The 20,266-nt window shown below is 53.5% G+C and overlaps 1 protein-coding gene across 7 annotated transcripts in view; it reads left to right on the forward strand.

Moving 5' to 3' along the window:
- Positions 1–12,842, forward strand: part of FRMD4A (FERM domain containing 4A) — a 392,745-nt gene extending 379,903 nt beyond the window's left edge. For 6 of the 7 annotated variants that reach the window (XM_075429179.1, XM_075429182.1, XM_075429181.1 and 3 more), the window contains 3 exons: positions 1,778–2,637; positions 5,419–5,515; positions 9,316–12,842. In XM_075429179.1, coding sequence (XP_075285294.1) covers positions 1,778–2,637; positions 5,419–5,515; positions 9,316–9,418 — 1,060 coding nt within the window. In that variant the 3' untranslated portion in view covers positions 9,419–12,842. Of the gene's footprint in view, positions 1–1,777; positions 2,638–5,418; positions 5,516–7,282; positions 7,355–9,315 lie in introns of all 7 variants that reach the window. The other variant, XM_075429184.1, reaches the window with a different exon arrangement.
- Positions 12,843–20,266: the final 7,424 nt, after the last annotated feature.

A 20,266-nucleotide genomic window follows, 5' to 3' on the forward strand; every position in this document is an offset into this window, starting at 1 on the left:
ACGCCGCTTTTAAAAGGGATGTGGTGCTACTGCTAAATTCCACAGTGAATTCCTCCGTGGATCCATCTGGAGATTACTTCTTGTTTCCTGTCTGCCACAAAATGTTGGGTAGTGTTAATTCTCCGTCACAGATAAAGTGTTTGCACGTGTGTGATCTTATGTGGAGAGAGAGGCTATATAAAGCAATCCACCCGGCGATCCAGGTGGCAGTGGCGTAAGCCCAGGTTGGCAGAGGAAAGAGCTGAAGTGTGTAAGGGAGGTGATTTGATGTGCGCGGCCCATTTTGACTCCAGTTTTCAGCAGGGTTTCTACAAACTGTTCAGCTTCCTTGCTATTTTGCTTTCGTGGCAAAGTCCACGGACACTGCGGGAAGCAGAGCTGAGCCAAAGCTGCACGCTGGGAGGTGTCCTGACGTAGGGGGTAGTGCTAACATGATTTAGCTCAGCATAAATCAAGAGTCATGCCAACATATCAGACTCAGGCAGAGACGATACAAGGAATTAAGGCCCTGGGTGAAGTTTTTTATGAGTTTTTGGCTGGGAGTACCTTTCAAGAGTGCAGTGTTTGTTAGCACTGGAGCCAAGCGGCGTGAGAAACGAGCCTGGCACAGGGCTTGAGAAGTGGCCTTGACCGGGTAGGGGCCATTTGGGTGTTTGAAACAACCACTGCTAGCTCTGTGGCTCATTCATGAGCTGCGTGCCTTGGCCTTGGCCATCCATCATGCGGGTGTGTGACTCGTCGTGCAGTGTTCCTGCTCCTTGAACGGATGGCTGAAGCTCTCCAAACAGCCAGGGTGAATAGAGACCACCCAGACATGGCCATGAATCGACCCTTGTAAACTGTGATTCAGGAGGGTTGCCTGAAGGGCTGTCATGGGCTGACAGTCCTACATGTGCTGCCCATGGCTGGGCCCTGCTAAAACCTAGCTGCTTCACTGAGGTGACTTTTTCAATGGCCAGTGGAGAAATCACTGCATTCCAGGCCAAGTATGGGCAGTCTGTCTGTCTGTCTGACGCCAGGTGGATTGCACCTGTGCAGGCATTCACGGGCCACTTGCAAGGAAATCCCACCACCTTTGAGGCTGATGGGATTTGCAGAGCTGGAGCAAGGTGAACCTGGTAGCACAGCGACAGCGCTGATCCAAACAGCTCTGCCACGGGGCCGCACCAGCAAAGCCAGGGCTTGAGGTCCCCAGGTTTTACCCTTGAGACTTGGGTCTTCCTCAGGGTGGCAAACCACAGAGGAATTGGGCTGGGCAAAAGTTCATGTGCCGTGTGGTGCTGCAGACTGAATGCCACCACCAAGGAGACTGGAGAGGAACAGGAATTTAGATTAGATACAAGAACAAAATTCTTTACTCTGAGGGTGGTGAGGCCCTGGCACAGGTTGCCCAGAGAAGCTCTGGCTGCCCCCTCCCTGGCAGTGTTCAAGGCCAGGCTGGACGGGGCTTTGAGCAGCCTGGTCTGGTGGAAGGTGTCCCTGCCCATGGCGGGGGGCTTGGAATGAGATGACCTTTAAGGTCCCTTCCAACCTAAACTATTCTACAATTCTATGATTCTATGAATAGGACCTAATTGCCCCAAACCCTGCAGCAGGGAAGCAGGTTGCTTTGCAGCCAAGCAGGTTGCTTTGCAGCCAGCAGCCCCACTAAGTGCTGGAGGGGCCCAGGTTTTCAGTGCCCTCAGATTCCTCTGCTTTTGAACCCGGCCTTGTGTGCAGAAGGGGATGGGCAGTGCTTCATCCTGTTGACTTACCAGCGTGGATTTTTTTCCTGCAGGTCAGTAGACATCAGCCCAACCAGACTGCACAGCTTAGCTCAGCACTTTAGACACCGGAGCTCCAGTTTGGAGTCGCAAGGCAAGCTCCTCGGCTCAGAAAATGAGACAGGGAGCCCCGATTTCTACACCCCAAGGACTCGTAGCAGTAACGGCTCTGACCCCATGGACGACTGCTCTTCCTGCACCAGCCATTCCAGCTCTGAGCACTACTACCCTGCTCAGATGAACCCCAACTACTCCACCCTGGCAGAGGATTCCCCGTCGAAAGCCAGAGAGCGACAGAGGCAAAGGCACAAATCGGCGGGCAACCTGGTCTCTTCCAATTCAGGGAGCATGCCCAACCTGGCTGCGAGGAACGGGACGGGGCATCACCGCGTCTACCTGCACAGCCAGAGCCAGCCCTCCTCCCAGTACAGGATCAAAGAGTATCCCCTGTACATCGAGGGCAGCTCCACACCCGTGGTGGTGCGGAGCCTGGAGAACGACCAGGAGGGACACTACAGCGTGAAAGCACAATTCAAAACCTCCAACTCCTACACAGCAGGGGGGATGTTTAAGGAGAACTGGCACGGGGATGAAGTGGACTCCGTCAGGCTCACCCCCTCCCGCTCCCAAATCATAAGGACTCCATCTCTGGGCAGGGAGGGCCATGAGAAAGGCTCGGGTAGGACTGCTGTGTCGGACGAGCTGCGGCTCTGGTACCAGCGGTCCACGGCCTCCCACAAGGAGCACAGCCGCCTCTCGCACACGAGCTCCACTTCCTCGGACAGCAGCTCCCAGTACAGCACATCTTCGCAAAGCACCTTTGTGGCGCACAGCCGGGTCACGAGAATGCCTCAGATGTGCAAAGCAACGTCAGGTGAGAGCCGGGCCCGGGCAAAGAGGTGGGAGGGACGGGGGCTTCGTGCCGCCCGGATTCGTGCCAGGCATTACACCCCAGCTGGAGTGCGGTGCTGGACCGTAGCACCTTCTCTGGCCTTCACACGCTGCTCACCCAGCCTGCAGGCGTAACACCCACGGGCCAGCCTTGTCCGAGACACGCGTCATCGGGTGAGAATTTTTTTCCCTTGGAAACCATTGCTTTGCAATGATGGGCTCGAAAGACAGGGAGGGACCGAGGCCCTGTTGTGGCCAGGTCTTTCCTCAGAGTGCAGCTGGGTTTTTGGGTGATGGCACTAGAGGCTGGACATGGAGAAACCGTGGGGAAGGTCACACTTAGTAATCATAGCAAGGGGAGCAAGGAAGCAAGTCGGGGCTCAGCACAGACGAGGGCAATTCATGTCCTCAGTGAAACACCAAAAACATGAGAAAGGTGAAGTGGGGAGCAGCCCAGCCCCTCCACCCCCCTGCGAAAATCTTTGAGCGATGACATCTCTGTGCACGGCCGAGGCTTGGTTGTACCATGCAGCTCCAGCAGCTCTGCTGATAATACCCTGAAATTCAGAGCGCTGAAGTTAGTGCAGTGTTACGCCTCTGTGTCGTGCACAGAGCTTTGCACTCCGCTGTGCTGTTAATATTAAATGGTAAGAAAACAGTCAAATTCATTAAACTGAGGAGGCCACTATGTGTTATGGAACAGTCCAAGGTTAAATATTTACCGGCCATCAGTCACTGCGGGACAAGCCAGTCTGGATAGATCAAGGACTTGCTAACAACCTGAATCCAGCCCCGCATGGACAGGACTGCTGGGTCACCAGAGTTCGCACCGTGCCCGTTCCCACCCGTCCACACGCCTCAGCCTTGGTGTGGGAGACACCGCCGCTCCGGCCTCGCTCGCCGCGGCCCCGCAGCCGCCCTGAGCAGCCCAGCGCATCGTCCAGCCGCGCTGGCTGCTGGCCTGCTGACACCCCAGCGTGGCGCCCGGCCTGTGGTGACCACCGCACTGACGCCCGTGGGGCTCTGCTCTCGCCGCGGACTCCAGCGTGGAGATGGCGAGGTGGTTTAACGCCAGGCTCCTCATGGGCCACCGACAGCTGCTGGAGAAGAGGCCAATGTATGTGTGATGCCAGCGCTTGTAGGGGGCCCAGATGTGGACCAAGACACAACTGGGCAGCTGCTGGAACAATCCTGTGTCTCCATATGAAAATCTGTCTTCCCCCCTTTAATTAATTGGCATTTCTATTCCACCCAGCAACAGAAGACACTGGAAAGCTTTGCCTTGCTTAGCTTTGGAAACCGTACCGGTTCAGTTAGGTACTCTAGAAAGGAAAATGGTGGGGTTAGGGGGAGAGCACGTAGAAACTGCTGTCAGTCAGTCTGTTCCCTGCCCAGCTGGGTCTTTAAATCTAAACGTGGTAGCTGGGCAGCACAGTGGCAAGCGTGCACAATAATCACAGCTTGTCACAACCAGTTGGCAGCAAAGGTTGGTTTTGCATTCAGAGTCAGCTCCCAGTTACAGCTGTGGGAGGATACCAACCTTGGGGACTGACAGCTCCAAGGAGCGGATTAAAATTTGTTTTTCTCTTCAAGTGTCATCTGGCAGCAGCTGAAGAATTTAACAGCACAGGAGGGGATGCCAGGTAGAAACATCCATTGTTTTAGCTGATGAGCCTTAGCCAATAGGTCTGTTGGACTTCACGCTGTCCTTCAAAGAGGATTATACTTCTAGGCATGTATTAAATTTGGAGGGTCAACTCTGTATGGACTTGAGGAGGAGGAAAGATAAGTCAGGTGGATTTCTGATACCGACAGGACGAGAGGCAATGGCCTCAAGTTGCATCAGGGGAGGTTTAGATTAGATATTAGGAAAAATTTCTTTCCTAAAAGAGTGGTCAGACATTGGACCAGGCTGCCCAGGGAGGTGGTGGAGTCCCCATCCCTGGAGGTGTTCAGAAGGCGTGTAGATGTGGCACCTGGGGACATGGTTTAGCAGTCATGGTGGTGTTGGGGTGACGGCTGGACTTGATGATCTTTAAGGTCTTTTCCAACCTATGACTCTATGATTCTTAGCTAGACCCTCACCAGGGAAACTCCCCCAAGAACCACTGCCAGTGGTATGTTTTTAGTTCAGCTTGCTTCTCTCTTCACTGAAGTAGGATAAGCCTTCCTCTGGTCCCACAGCAGTCGGGTCAGCAAAGCCCAGCTTCAGTTTATCACAGACGCACAGTGAAAGGCAGTTGTGGCTTTTGAAATCTTCAGAGCTGGGCTCTTGCCAGTGCCTGCCCTGGCTCCGAAGGACACGGAGCATCTCCCACCACCCCTGGAAGGAGGAGGCTGAGTCTGACAGGCTGGGCTTCTCCGGTTCAGGTCCCGTGGAGATGTGGAGCCAGGCCCTGCCAGTCCAGGCAGCAGCAAAGCCCATCAGCTCCCAGGACGAGAGAGGCGCGGTGTTTCCCGGGCAGGGCTCGGGAGACGCCAGCTTGTTGCATTCAGCTGGAGGCTGGGCTGCAACCAAGCATTCCTGCAGAGCTGAGGACAGATCCAGCCCACGACACGCAGCAGCATCAGCAGCAGGCTGGCTGCCCCGTGCCGTGTTCGGGCACGGCCATCCAGGAAGGGCATGAGGTCTGACTCCCAGGCTGTGTTTACCCACAGCAGGACACGTTTCTGCTGGTCTGACCAGCTGATGCTTCTGAACCACGCTGACCCTCGCGCCCTCACCTCACCGGTTATTTTTCTCCACCCTCTGGTTGTTTTTCAGCTGCCTTACCTCACAGCCAGAGGAGTTCAACGCCATCGAGCGAGCTAGCAGCCACGCCGCCGGGCAGCCCCCACCACATTCTCGCATGGCAGACTGGGTGAGTGTCCGTGGGGTTGGGTTAGAGAGTTCACCTCGCTCAGTGCTGGTGAGGAACACCTCCACACACACAAGCAAAGAGAGAACATAGGTACAGGCAACCTTTTCCAGGTGCTCCGTAGCCAACACCCGCACAGAGCATTTCCAGCCTCCCAGCAGCGCTCTCGTAGCGGTGCAGCTCTCGTTCAGGCTGACCAAGATGCGGCAGTGCCATCCGCACCCAGCAGCACTCCAGGCAGTGCCAGATCCACAGGGAAAGAAGCCTTGCAGGTTCTTCCTGCTTGGACAGCCTGCTTCCTCCAATTTTCCATGTGTCAAAACAGCTCATCTTTTTTTATAAACCATCATGCTGGCCAGACCAAGGAGCTCTTCACCGTAAAGGCAAGGTTAGGTGCCTACCATATTTGTGTGTGCAGCAACCACGTTTTTCTGCTAGGTTTTCCCTAGCAATGTGTCTTAATGACTATTAAGTACATCTTTTTTCAGCTACCACTAACTTAACATGCTTCGCCAAAGCGTGAGTGAGTCACTACATGCAGGTAGCCATTACTCATGTAAATAGAGTAATTGGGTTCTTTGGCACTTTGTGAGGCAGGGAGTTCCATGAGTAAACGAAAAGCCCTTTGCAAGCTCCCATGGGTATTCTGTAGCCATCTCCTGTAATTCTGTCCTGCCACATGAAATACAGATGGTTTCCAGATCCCGTCTAACCAGCACGTCTCAGATTTTTGCATCTAAATTGAGTTTGGTGAGGTCAACTAGAAAGTTACAGACTACAGTCTTCAAAATACCGTAGGCCCTAGAGTAGGAAAGCGGATATGATCCCACGTTGTGAATTGGGACCAGTGACTTTGCAAACATTTCACTGTGCAGCCGCTGGAAAAATCTCATGCTCTTTAATTTCTTCTGGTCACCTATGATCAAGTTTGACCTCTGGATTTACTCCAGCACCGTTCGTGACGATGAGAACCATAACCACAACCCCCTTAGGCCTCGCTTGGATTTTAAATTCACGCATCTGATATCCGGCCTCACGTGGTCTTTGCATGTGCTTCCAGCTTTCAAACGGGGGAATTTTCCTGGTCCCATTTCATAAAAAGTGAAGGGATCGCAAGACAGCCAAAATACAGTACCGCTACTGGTAGCTTACACTGCAATTCCCACTACTAAAGGTTTGAATCTAGACTCAAATCTTAGTCTCAGTCTCCGTCCCAATCCTAATTCCTCTAAATATCTCCGTGATGATTGGCAGTAAAACTGGTGAGCAGCCAGCTAAGAAATCTGTTCGGAGAATCCCAACTTTTTCTTATTTTTCCATTCAAGAGAACTCCTGCTCCCTGTTTCTTACAGCAGAAATGCATCAAGCCACATTCTCAGCTGGTGAAAGTGAGGTTACCTAGGTTTACAGCTTAGGCCCTGCACCAACAACCAGTGCGAAAAGAACTGGAGACAAATCATGGCCGCGTGTATTATTTCTCTTATTTCAAGACCCAAGGCGTACGTATAAATACAGCAGGAGCAGATAAAGTTTGCCATTAGCTGCACAAGCCAAATTCCCCCGCTGCAGGAGCAGGCTGTGCCCTCCCAGCACAACTCCAAAGATTGACAGTTCTCCCCGACATGTTTTTGTGTCACTAACTTTTTCTAAAGATGATTCATCAACTTGTTTCCCCACTGGATTAATAAGCTCGTAACAATGTCTGTGTCACTTCTTCTCTTTAACATTTCCTCTCTCCTCTTTCCTCCTTATTTGCTCTCCTTTGTTCAGAGAAGCAACAGACAACTCACCCACTATGGATGAGTCTCAGTCTCCAACCCACCAAAGTACTGATGAATAGAGGTATAGTAAGGGAACGTTTTGTTCTTTCATCCTTCTGCCTTACAGTCCATGCACACAGTGCCAATAACCGGCACCCCGCTGTCCCGGAGGAGCAGCCCTTTTAATTGTGTGCCCGTTTATTTGGCAACAAAGCTTCCTCCAGCTCTTGGAAGAACAACTTGAAAGCACCTCCAAGCTCTCTCTGGGCCTTTTCAGCACATTTGCGGCTGCGGCGCTTTGCCCTGTGAAAGAGGACGCTGGGCCAGCCCGCTCTGCGTTCGCGCAGAGGTTGAACGGGCACAGAGAGCAAGCCGGAGCGACAGATCTGCGGCTGGGGACATTTCCGAGCAGCGTGGGCTAAGTGCTGTGGGGAGAGTCCGGGAGCGGCGTGGCGGGGAGACGAACCTGGGTAAAGGGGGTCGGCAGGGGAGCTGGACTGAGCCCCCGGCAGTGCCCCAGCCGCGGCACCGAGCACCCGTTCTGCTCCTTCCCTCCTGCAGCGCAGCAGAGCCCGTTCGCAGCAGCAGCAGCGAGGTTTCACGGAGCGAGGAGCAATCCTGGCCCCATTCCTGTGGGAAGACAGAGGGGGAAGGGAGGCGGGAACAAAAAAAACCCCAAGAGTATTTCTATTTTAATTAAACTGCCATCCTGTCTGACACTCATTTGAATCTACAACCATTCACAGCTGGCATCTGTCAAGTATTTCAAGCCCAGCTTTCTAGAGATAACCCGTAAACCTCTGTACTCCAGCACAGAGCTGGGAAACAAAAGGCTCTTTAACAGGCAGCCGGTGATGCCCTTGCTCGGGTTCCTCCCAGACACCGAGACCAGGTGGAAAACAGGACAGAGGAAGCAGGAACTTCTGGGCTGCACCAGATGTAAGATCAGTCCTGCGAGGCGGGGAGGGAGCTGAGGGAGGAGCGAGAACCTCACAGTAAACAGACAGAAAACGCATCTCCTGCTTTTGGCCTCGAAACAATCTCTAGTTTGGAAGTCGGTTAAAATCAAAACCAAGGGAGAGACATCAATTCTAAATATTACTGTGCAGACATAGCAGTCACTTTTCAAAATATCAACAAGATTTTGACCTCAGTATTCTCCTCTGGCAAGGAGCTCCACAGACTAAGCCAGGAGCCAACGCTGCTCAGAGCTTTAAGATAAAATAGCAAAGAAAATTTCCATAAATTGTCTCGGCCGCTCTGTGCAAGCAAACCAAAAGCCATAGAGCAAAAGAAGCAGTAGCTTGTCAAGAGAGGTGCCCCGAGATGAGGACTAGGCCACCTGCAATGAACCACGGGCCTTTCCACGTTGGTCCTTTGCACCATCCCCCTCCTCCTTCCATGCTCCCACTGGGTACTGCAGCCTGTGTCCAGCAGGGCTGCTCTGCAGACTTGTTCCCTGGAGAGCATCCTACTGAAAAATCTCTGTACCCAGGCTCATGCCGGGCAGGAAAGCCAGACAGAGCCCTTCAGGCAAGGCAGCGTGGTGCTGCTGTGCCCGGAGGGAAGAGGCCACACGCAGAGGAAGTGGAGGCAGGTGTGGCACCACGGGTGGTGGGATGGACGCAGCCAGGGAGGTTGGCCATGAGCTCTCAGCCTCCAGCAGCCGCTCTGCTCTCTTGTAGCACATCCCCTTCACGAAGCCCCGGCCACTGGCCAGCAGTAGGCTGAGAACGCAACAGCTCTGCCTGTCACCGTTCAGGCATCAGGCAAAGCTCTGGAGAGGCTGCCGGAGCTCAGCTTTCTCCTGCCTCCTGGCCACTGGCGGGATGCTGGGGGGAATGGGACCGCCGGGCAAGAGCAGACTGGGTCAGGGCAGGGCTCTGCATGCTGAGCCCACCCCAAACGTCAGTTCCGGGGGTATCTGCAGAGTGCGAACGTGATGTCCTGCGTTCCTCCCCACCCATCATGTGATGCTTTATGCCCACGGCTGAACGCCCCGGGAGCCCTCGTTGTCCTAATGAAGTTTCTTTTCTCCTGCAGGAGCTACAACGATAGCTGTTTCCTGGATTCTCCCCTCTATCCAGAATTAGCAGATGTCCAGTGGTATGGGCAAGAAAAAGCCAAGCCTGGGACTCTAGTGTGAACCCCTGACCTCAAGTTAATCACATCAATGCCATTCTGAGATCACCTCACTGCCTCTCATTTGCCTTACCCAGATGCACTGTCACCCAGCACCAGCTTCAACTCTAAGCACTTTTCTCACGATGCAATTCCAGACGACAGAACACTGGCCCTGAGACATCCACCGCGACAGCGAGGGACCGCGGCACCTCCGACCGGTGCGCGGCCCTCCCGCAGGCGAGCAGCCCTCTCAACAGTCAGCAGTTTAAAATTGATTTTCCTTCAAAACGATGGAAGCCTTTCAAGGCTTACGTCAGACCTTCCTGTTCTGCGGCAGGTGACGGCAGTGAGATTTCCATGACCTGCGATCTGAAGCCAACAGAGCATTAGTTGAAAGGAGGGCGGGGGGTTAAAATGGGACAAAGACTGAGAAATCGATGTCGTAGTCCTGAACGTGCCTCGGTTGTGAAACAGTAAAATCCCGTCACGTCGAAGACGTGTCAGAGCCTCGCGATCCGCTCTGCACTGCCGAAGATCGCCGCGCCACCATCGGCAGGATGAGTTTGCTCAGCAAGCTCTAGCTGCAGGAACGTCTCTCTCACCTAACTCAACAGCAGACACGACCACCTCCCGCAGAACGGCATCTCCTCCCTCCCTCTGAGCCCACCTGCGTGCAGGTAAAATGACCCGACGTGCTCAAGACACACTGGAGGCCCGGGCTGGTACCGCAGCATCGCTGTCTACAAAGCTACTCTTAAACTGGACGAACCAGGTTTACAAAGGCGTTCTCTAACGCAGAGGCCAGAACTGCTGCTCATCTCTGTGGCTGGCCCGGGTCGCACACCGACACGTCCAGAGGTCAGGGTTGTGCCGGTTTGTTTCGTAATACTCTGCTGAAGATAGAAATTGCCAAAAAACCTTTCTACAAACAGATACAGCCAATAAATTCTAATCGGTCTCTGCACAAAGCGTTAACGTGAAATCAAAGGGAACCTCGCAATCTAATTGACACACAGGTGAAGCTGCGTTAACATATCTGTTCCGCTCATCTTCCCTTCGTTAGCACCAGTGTAGCAAAGGGCTCATCACCCTGCGCTGCTGTGTGGGAGAACCGGTCCGTCGGGAACCCGCAGCAGGCTCCGCAGATCTTCCCATCGCCAGGCGCGGCCGCGGGAAGGCGAAGCAGCTGGACACGGAGCTGGGCAGGAGCGGGAGCTGCCGGCTGGCGCCAACAGGAATCGCAGGAGAGCGTCACGGAAGGAGCTGCAAGTTTACACGTACTTTTGAGCAATGCTTTATACACGTCAAGCCATGGAACTTTAAAAGGCCTCAAAGACACTTTTGTAGCGAACAAGTGCACAATCTAGGTGGGTGTTGAAGCTGGCACATCTCGTCCTCACTGCGGTGCTACGCTGTTTTTATTGCCACTAGATGGGGGGGGCGGCGGCCTGCCCCCGTTTGTGCGTGCAAACGATGATTTCCTATGGGAAAGGCTTTAAAAGGAACGGCTGGAGGGGGGTTACTTTGTGAAAAGCAGAAACTGAAGTTAGCTTAAGGAGAAGAAAAAAAAAATAAAAGCGCGAGCGTGTGTGCGTGCGTGTGCGTGTTCCAAGAATAACAACAGCGTCTACCAGACAAAGTAGGGCGAAACGTTGAAAATTAAACACCACGACTTGGGGGGCTGCCACACCTTTGAGTATGAAGATTGCTGGAAAACTGCATTCCAGGCTTTAAAAGAGAACGGGTTCTTCATAATTAGGCTTGGAAAGGCGATGGGGTTTCTAAAAATTAATACAAGCGGCTCGTGCGAACGCCTGCCTCTCTGCAGCGCAGATGAGAAGCGTTTGCTTCGGCTCCGCGCTCGCCTGCTGTGCCGCTGCCTCGCGGCAGGGGAGGTGGGCAGCGAAGGCTGGTGTTTGTCCAGGGAATTCCGCAGCAGAGCCAGGAAGGAAACTCTTCCATGTTCACACATGAAGCATAAATGAATTATCCCTCTGAAAAAAAAAAGAAAAGAAAAAAAAAGCCAAAAAAAGCATACTTTTTGACATTGGCACGGGGTTTCTGAAGGCAAGCCACGCAAGCCTGGTCCTTCTGGACCTCCGCAAAGCATCAGTGCAGGAGCGCAACCCCCTCTGGCAGTCCCTGCGGCCTGGCAGCTGACTGCTGGAGGAACAGGCAGCAGCAGGAGCACACTCCTTCTCGGGAGGTGCGAAATGCGGGTCTCACCGTCTCCCTGTGCTTTGGGGTCTTCAACATGGGAATTGGTTCAAGCTCCTAATTGGATTTGTAGCTGGGTAAGAGAGAGTACCAATTAGTGACATTTACTGATACGTTTGGTAGCTAAGGTGAAAGGATTAAATAAGGACCAAATTAAGCAGCAGCAAGTAATTTAGCCCATGGATTTTTTTAGGGGCTCTGAGCAACTGTCTGTTTTCTTTTTAATTTCCCTGGTAAGTGGTTGTGGGTTGTGGGGGGTTTTTTGTGTACCTGAGGCCTCTGGGCACTACAGGAAGAAACATTAATTCCTCCCAGACCAGATCTGCAGTTTTGCAGCAAGGGTTAAAAAGTGGCAGCCCTGAAATTAGGGAAAAAAAAAAATGGTTAGCCTGAATTGCAAACAGGCTGGAGTAGAGAAAAAGCTTTCGAGAAACGGATTGAGGTTTGCTTTGTGTTCTGCTTTTCTGTTTTGCAATCAAGGCACACGTGAGCAGCCAGTCTGGTAGTAAAGACAGATTAAGTAAAACAGGTTTTACTGTTTAGCTCAATTCAATTAAACACAAATGTACATAAGATGTTAATCATCTGAGATTAACATATTTAACGCGGAGGGGTGTATACATAGCTATTATACACAAGCACTTGACTACCAACTTAACCCCTCCTTTCCTTTTTTTATTTTCCGAGGCTCCATCTGACATAAAGCCACGATCGCGTTCCCAGTCTCCGTCTGTGGCTCCCGCTGGCGAGCCGGGGGCCGGGGGCTCGGTCCTCGCGCCCGGCCACGCTGGGAGGCAGGGTTTATTTTGAAATGATATTATATGCAGTCGAGTGTTGAAAATGTTGAGACAGTCCAATTTGTTTTCACTCTGTATTAGTTTTAGTTTCAGGCATAGCCGATCCCCATTCAGGTGCTATCAGATGACCAGTTACTGCTTAGTTAACTAGATGTAAAGTTTTACATATATATTAATGTCAATAGTTTTATTACAAGTTGTGTAAAATGGACTCTCTAGTTTAAAAAAAAGAAAAAAAAAAAAGAAGAAAAAAAATTAGGTCTCTCCTGAAATTGACTTTAGAGCATGGAAAATGATTTTACTGGATTCTGTTCAACTGTAATCAAGGAAAAAATATGTATGTTGTAGAAAAAGTTGCAGAATTAAAAAAGATCTGCTTTTAATTTATTCTTTTTGTATTAAGAATTTGTATAGTTACCTTTACATTTTGCAAAACAGTGTTGTCAACACTTCCTTATTAAAGCATTTTCAAAATGAAACCTTGCAGTGGTCTCTTCAGGAGGGCACGGCGCCTGTGGAACCCACCTCTGCCCGACGCTCGGTCCAGATGTGCGCACAGCTGGCCAGGGGCCCCGGCTGCAGGAAGCGCCGGGCGTGCCCCGAAAAAGCCCATCCTTCAGAGATCCCTTGGGATCCTGCGCCTGCGCTCAGCAGATCCCTGCTCGCTCCATCGCGTGCTCTCTCCAGCACTCGGGGGCCCAGGAGGTGATGGGCGGTAGGAAACCACGTGACTGACAGCTGCCACAGCAGGGAACAAACTCCAGAAAGAATCACAGAATCATTACAGTTGGAAAAGACCTCTAAGATCATCAAGTCCAACACCACTGTGCCTGCTAAACCATGTCCCCAAGTGCCACAGCTACACGTTTTTTGAACACCTCCAGGGATGGGGACTCCACCAACTCCCTGGGCAGCCTGGTCCAATGTCTGACCGCTCTTTCAGGGAAGAAATTTTTCCCAATATCCAATCTAAATCTCTCCTGATGCAACTTGAGGCCATTGCCTCTCGTCCTATTGCTGGTTACCTGGGAGAAGAGACCAACACCTGCCTCACTACAGCCTCCTTTCAGGCAGTTGTAGAGAGGTTGTAGTGAGGTGCAGAGTATTTACTTCTAACGCACGTAACTTGAAATAACTCAGGTATTGACGCTTGCTGACACGACTGGATGCTAAGGAGCTGCAGGGCTGCTTGCAGCAATGCCGGGGTCCGTAGGACACGCTTGCATTCCTGGGAACTGCCTGCTCGTTGGGGTAAATTCCTGAAGAAACCCCATCCTCCTGGTTTAACTTGTCGCCAGCCCCCCAACAGACACTGTCCAAGCTCGGGAGGGGGCAGTGGGACCCCACACGCAGGGCTCGGCGGCTCGGCTCCCCGGCCACGGGCAGGGTGGCCCCACAGCCCCCAGCATCCCTGCCAGGAGGGCAGGCTGCCTCGCACAGCCGCACGCTCTCCCCGAGGCACCCGGCCCTGCTCCTCAGCGCAGCCGCTTCCCGTTCGCCCCGTTTATCCCCACTGTCCAGGCAGCTCCTTTCCATCCAAGCAGCCCTTGCACCACCCATCCAATCCCCCCGACAGCACGGGGAGCCACCAGCAGCACCAACCCAGAGCCAGCGGCCCCCCCGACCACCACCCCACTGCGCGGGGGACAGTCGTGGGTAGCAAATCACAGATTCACAGAATGGTCGGGGTTGGAAGGGACCTCTGTGGGTCATCTAGTCCAACCCTCCTGCCGAAGCAGGGTCACCTACAGCAGGCTGCACAGGACCTTGTCCAGGCGGGTCTTGAATATCTCCGGAGAAGGAGACTCCACAGCCTCCCTGGGCAGCCTGTTCCAGTGCTCCATCACCCTCAGAGGGAAGAAGTTCTTCCTCATGTTCAGATGGAACTTCCTGTGCCTCAGTTTGTGCCCATTGCCCCTTCTCCTGTCACTGGGCACCACTGAAAAGAGTCTGGCCCCATCCTCCAGACACCCACCCTTCAGATATTTATAAACATTTCTAAGGTCCCCTCTCAGCCTTCTCCAGGCTGAACAAGCCCAGCTCCCTCAGCCTCTCCTCATAGGAGAGATGCTCCAGGCCCCTCACCGTCCTTGTAGCCCTCCGCTGGACTCTCTCCAGTAGCTCCTCATCTTTCTTGAACTGGGGAGCTCACAACTGGACACAGTTCATCCCCAAAAGGGTTTGGGATGGGACAAAACGGCAATGATGAAATTTTTCAGACGTGCTCCTAACTCTGGGACTTCAGCTCAGATTTATTGCCGGTGGCTCCGATACTGCTGCGGGCACCTCTCTGAACCCTGCCACGGCTCCAGATCCGATACCGGCACTGACAGCCATGTTGTGCACTCGCCCCCCAGGAGCCGGGATGCTCTCCTCCCCCTGAGAAGCAAAGCCATGGCATCTCAGGCAGGTTCACTCTTTGGGCAAGACTGGATCTGTAAGGGAGGGTACATGGCAGCTAGCAGGAGGAGCCCAGCTCCTTGACCGAAAGAGACCGATCGCACACCCCAAGCACCTTTCCAGCAGCACAGACGAACAGCAGATAAGGAATTGAGGGCATTTAACTACCGTCGGGGACGGCAGCTACCGTGAGCTCTGGGAGCACACCCCGCACAGCCCCTCCGCCGCCGGGCCGGGGAAGGGGCAGGGGCTGCAACAATCGGTCGAGGGTACTAAAGCCCCCAAAACACTGCCAGCATTGCTATGGCGAACGCGTGACTTCATCCTGAGGCTGCAAGTCGTTGGATTCAGCCGAGTTCTTTCTGCCTAATGTGAGAACTATCAGAAATAAACATCTGGAGAAGCCCAGAGGGAAAAGTCTAAATCACTGAACTGAAACACCCTCCCCACCAGAGCTGTCAAGCAGTGCGACAGCTGCGTCCCACCCACTCGTCCCTAAACTAGACTTGGGTGGGTCTGGGATTTTTTTTGGCTAAAAGGCTTTGTTAACCATTTGATCACGGTCTGGTAGCTGTAATTTGGGGCCATCCAGCTGCAAAGAGCCTCCAGCCGATGATGAAAAGCAGCTGCCGTAACAGTGTCCCCCCGCCTCGCGATCCCCCCAGGACCGAAGCCGGCTCTCACGTGCTGGGCAGCTGGAAACCCTTACACAGCTCCGCCGTGAGAAAGTACTGCTCGGCTCCTCGGTTCCCCGCGCAGCGCCATTCCACGAATTGCAAAGGGATAAAGTTCTTCCGTCATGGGAGTCGTTCAGGCAAGGCGGCTGTATTTCAGGGACTGTCAGCGAGGAGGCACATCGCTTCAATTACATTCTTTAAAACCCGATCCGGCTAAAACATTCCAACCCCCATCCCTCATCCCTCCTGGAGGTGCATCTCCACGCAAAGCGGTGCTCAGGGTACCATTAGAACTCTCCTCAGTAATTAGCTCTAAAGCAGGAGGGAAAAATCGATCTAATACGAGTACAGATGCCCTAGGGAACGCAGCTCCCTCTAAAGCAGCCGTTACGACGCTCCCCCGGCTGCTCACGTGCTGCGCTTGCCAGGGAAACCACGGCTCTTCTGAGCCAGGGACAAGAGTGTCCCTCAATTATTTAAAGAGTTCAAAACCAAGGTCAGGACGAAGATTTAGGAAATCATCTGGGTGGGGAGAGGGATAAAGTTGCGGTGTTATAAATGTTTCCTGCTGTAACAATGCCTCTGAAGAATATCCGTGTAGAGCACTGCAAAAAAAATCACCAGACACCACTGTTAATGAAACTCTTCCATGCTCTTGGCATCTGCCCAGCTTCTCCCCACAAATCCCCATCGATTCCCCAAAGGCCCCTCCCCCAGTGCCGCTTAACTCTCGCCAGCCTCATTTTTATTACTTCTAAACTGTTTAAGCTCTTGACATTTTCTCCGGGGTCAAACACTCCAGACTGAAAAGCTCCTGTACCCAAAGAGGCGCTCCGGAATACAGAGGGTCTCCAGAAGAACCTGAAGTTCCACAAGATACTCCTCCAAGCTCACCGCCAGCACGAATGTCCCAGCACCACAGGACACGGTGAACACCCACGGGACACCGGTAGCCCCTTCCGAAGAGGGCACCTGTTCCCGCTCCACGCTTCCAGTCGAGCTGAGGACTCGAACCAACCAACACACTGAGTATCGACGCGTTTCTTCAGGAAGTGGTTCTGCTCACGTTGTACCGGCCCCACTGCTGTGGGAGCAAAACGCTCGCGAGTCCTCAGCCCACGAGTGCCAGACATCCCAGAAGAGCTGCTGCCTCACCGGGGCGGGATGCCACATTCAAACGCCCGCCTGAACCCAAGCCGGGCAGCCAGGACCAGACCCTCCGCTCTCCACCGACCGCACGGAAGAGGCTTCCCCGGAGGCAGAGGAGCAGGCTCGGTGTCGGACCTGTGGGGCCAGACAGATGTCAGGTCCAGGTCCAGGTGCCGCTGAAATGATCAGTAATTTGTCGGGAGCCTCACCGTCAGTCCCAGGCAGGCCTCCGTGAGAGAGGGACATGTGAACACCGCTGCAGAGGTACTGCTCTGGCTGGCGTCAAATCACAGAATCACAGAGTGGTGGGGCTTGGAAGGGACCTCTGTGGGTCATCTGGCCCAACCCCCTGCTGAAGCAGGGTCACCTAGCGCAGGCTGCACAGGACCTTGTCCAGGCGGGTCTTGCATATCTCCAGAGAAGATATTCAAGAGAAAAAGACCCAAATGGCAGCCACCTTCCTCAAGGGGAAAGAGGGTCTTTGCTCAGGGGCTTGCAGGGCTCATGGACAGGGCTTTAAACTAGATGTGAAGGAGAGGGGAACGTATCAGGCTTGCTGGTGACAAGCTGTGCGATGACACACAACGGTTGGAGGGACGGGGTGCTAGTACAGGCCCTGAGCCCGCTGCCGAGACGTGCTGAGGACACTGCAGCACAGTCAATGTCTTGTGGAGATGAGCTGGAGGCTTCTGAGGTAGTAGGAGCCAACAGGGAAATTTCCATGAGACACCCCAAGGGAAACAAGCGGTGTTCTCCTAAGGAGGGGACACAGCCAACAGCCCTGATGCAGTGTCTGCATGAACACACGCAGCACGGGAAACAAACAGGAGGAACTGGAAGGCACTGTGCTGCTAGCAAGCTGTGATCTGATTGCCATCACTGAAACTTGGTGGGATGAATCCCACGACTGGAGTGTGGCTATCGATGGCCGCAGGCTGTGCAGAAGGGACAGGCAGGGAAGGAAGGGTGGAGGTGTTGCCCTCCACATGAAGAAATGGATAGAGTGTGAAGAGCTGTCCCTGAAGAATAGTCACACACAGGTCAAAAGCCTGTAGGTGAGGATCAGACAGAGGCAACAAGGAACCCTGGGGCTAGTGACTACTCCAGGCCGCTTGGTCAAGGGGAGCCTACTGACGAAGCCTTCTTCCTCCAGCTCCAGGAGGCTTCGCACTCACAGGCTCTTGTCCTGCTGGGGGTCTTCAATTACTCCAAGATCTGCATGGAAAGCAGCACAGCGAGCTGTGGGCAATCCAGGAGACTCCTGGAGTGCACCAAGGACAACTTCCTGATCCAGGGAACAGACAGCCCCACGCCAGGGGATGCAATACTGGACCTGATGGTCACCAATGCAAGTGAGCTCATCAGTGACGTCAAGACTGGAGCAGCCTGGGCTGCAGTGATCATGCACTGGTGGAGTTCACAGTTCTGAGGGATATGGGAAAGGTGAGGAGTACAGTCAGGACCCTAAATTTTAGGAAAGCCAACTGCCAGCTCTCCAAGGAGTCAGTCAGTAGGACCCCCTGGGAAACAGCCCTCAGGGACAGGGGAGCAGAACAGAGCTGGAAGATCTTTAAAGGCGCTTTCCATAGAGCAGAGGAGCTCTCAGTCCCCAGGTGTAAGAACTCAGGCAAGGAAGGGAAGACATCAGCATGGCTGAGTCGAGACCTGCTGGTCACACTAAAGGGCACGAGGGAACTGCACAGGCAGTGGATGCAGGGACAGGTACCCTGGGAAGAGTACGGCGACGCTGCCCAGTTGTGTAGGGAGAGGTTCAGGAGGGCCAAGGCATGGCTGGAGCTGAACTTGGCAAGGGATGCAAAGAACAACAAGCAGGGCTTCTACAGCTATGTCAGTCAGAAAAGGTTAAAGAAAGCGTACCCCACCCCCCCGATGAGCAAGAATGGTGACCTCCTATCAACAGACAAGGAGAAGGCTGAGGTACTCTGCAACTTTTTTGCTTCAGTCTTCCCTGGCAACCTCTCTCCTCGCCCCTCCCCAGTTGATGGACCACAAGATGGGGAACAGGGGGGCAAAGCCCCTCTCACGGTAAGGGAAGATCAGGTTTGGGACCACCTGAGGAACCTGAACATACATAAGTCTATGGGAGCTGACGAGGTGCATCCCAGAGTCCTGAGGAAACTGGATGATGTCATTGCCAAGTCACTCTCCATGACATCTGAAAGGTCATGGCAGTCAGGGGAAGTCCCTGGTGACTGGAAGAACGGAAATATGGTGCCCATTTTTAAAAAGGGTAGGAAGGAAGACCTGTCAGCCCCACCTCTGTCCCTGGGAAGATCATGGAGCAGGTCTTCCTAGAAGCTATGCTAAGGCACATGGACAACAAGGAGGTGATTCGAGACAGCCAGCATGGCTGCACCAAGGGCAAGTCCTGTCTGACCAACCTAGTGGCCTTCTGTGATGGAGTCACTACATCAGTGGACAAGGGAAGAGCTACAGACATCATCTATCTGGACTTCTGTAAACCCTTTGACAGTCCCTCACAACATCCTTCTCTCTAAATTGGGGAGACACAGATTTGAAGGGTGGACTGTTCAGTGGCTAAGAAATTGGTTGGATGGTCGCAGCCAGAGGGTAGTGGTCAATGGTTTGATGTCCAATGGCCACTGGTGACAAGAGGTGTCCCTCAGGGGTCCGTACTGGGACCAGTGCTGTTTAACATTCTCATACATGACACAGAGGGGTCAAGTGCACTCTCAGCAAGTCTGCAGCTGACACAAGCTGAGCGGTGCAGTTGACACACCAGAAGGACGGGATGCCATCCAGAGGGACCTGGACAAGCTGGAGAGGTGGGACCACGTGAACCTCATGAGGCTCAACACGGCCAAGGGCAGGGTCCTGCACATGGGTCAGGGAATTCCCAGTATTGATACAGGCTGGGGGATGAAGGGATTGAGAGCAGCCCTGCCAAGCAGGACTTGGGGGTACAGGTGGACAAAAAGCTGGACATGAGCCACCAATGTGCACTCTCAGCCCAGAAGGCCAACCGTACCCTGGGCTGCATCCCCAGCAGCGTGGGCAACAGGGTGAGGGAGGGGATTCTGCCCCTCTGTCCCACTCTGGTGAGACCCCTCGGGAGTCCTGTGTCCAGCTCTGGAGCCCTCGGCACAGGACAGACATGGACCTGGTGGAGCGGGGCCAGAGGAGGCCACAAAAATGATCTGAGGGCTGGAACCCCTCTGCTGTGAGGAAAGGCTGAGAGAGTTGGGGCTGTTCAGCCTGGAGAAGAGACGGCTGCGGGGAGACCTTACAGCAGCCTGCCAGTACGTGAAGGGGCCTGCAAGAAAGCTGGAGAGGGACATTTTACAAGGGAATGGAGTGACAGGACAAGGGGTGATGGCTTTAAGCTGAAAGAGGGGAGATTCAGCCTAGATATAAGGAAGAAATTTTTTTACCATCAGGGTGGTGAAACACTGGCACAGGTCACCCAGAGAGGTGGTTGATGCCCCAACCCTGGAAACCTTCAAGGCCAGGTTGGACAGGGCTCTGAGCAACCTGGTCTAGTGGAAGATGTTCCTGCTCACTGCAGGGGGGTTGGACTAGATGACCTCTGAAAGTCCCTTCCAACCCTCAGCATTCTATAATTCTATGCTGCTCTTGTAATTAAAAAAG

The sequence above is a fragment of the Opisthocomus hoazin genome, chromosome 8 (genome assembly GCF_030867145.1).
Source record: "Opisthocomus hoazin isolate bOpiHoa1 chromosome 8, bOpiHoa1.hap1, whole genome shotgun sequence".
NCBI lineage: Eukaryota > Metazoa > Chordata > Aves > Opisthocomiformes > Opisthocomidae > Opisthocomus > Opisthocomus hoazin.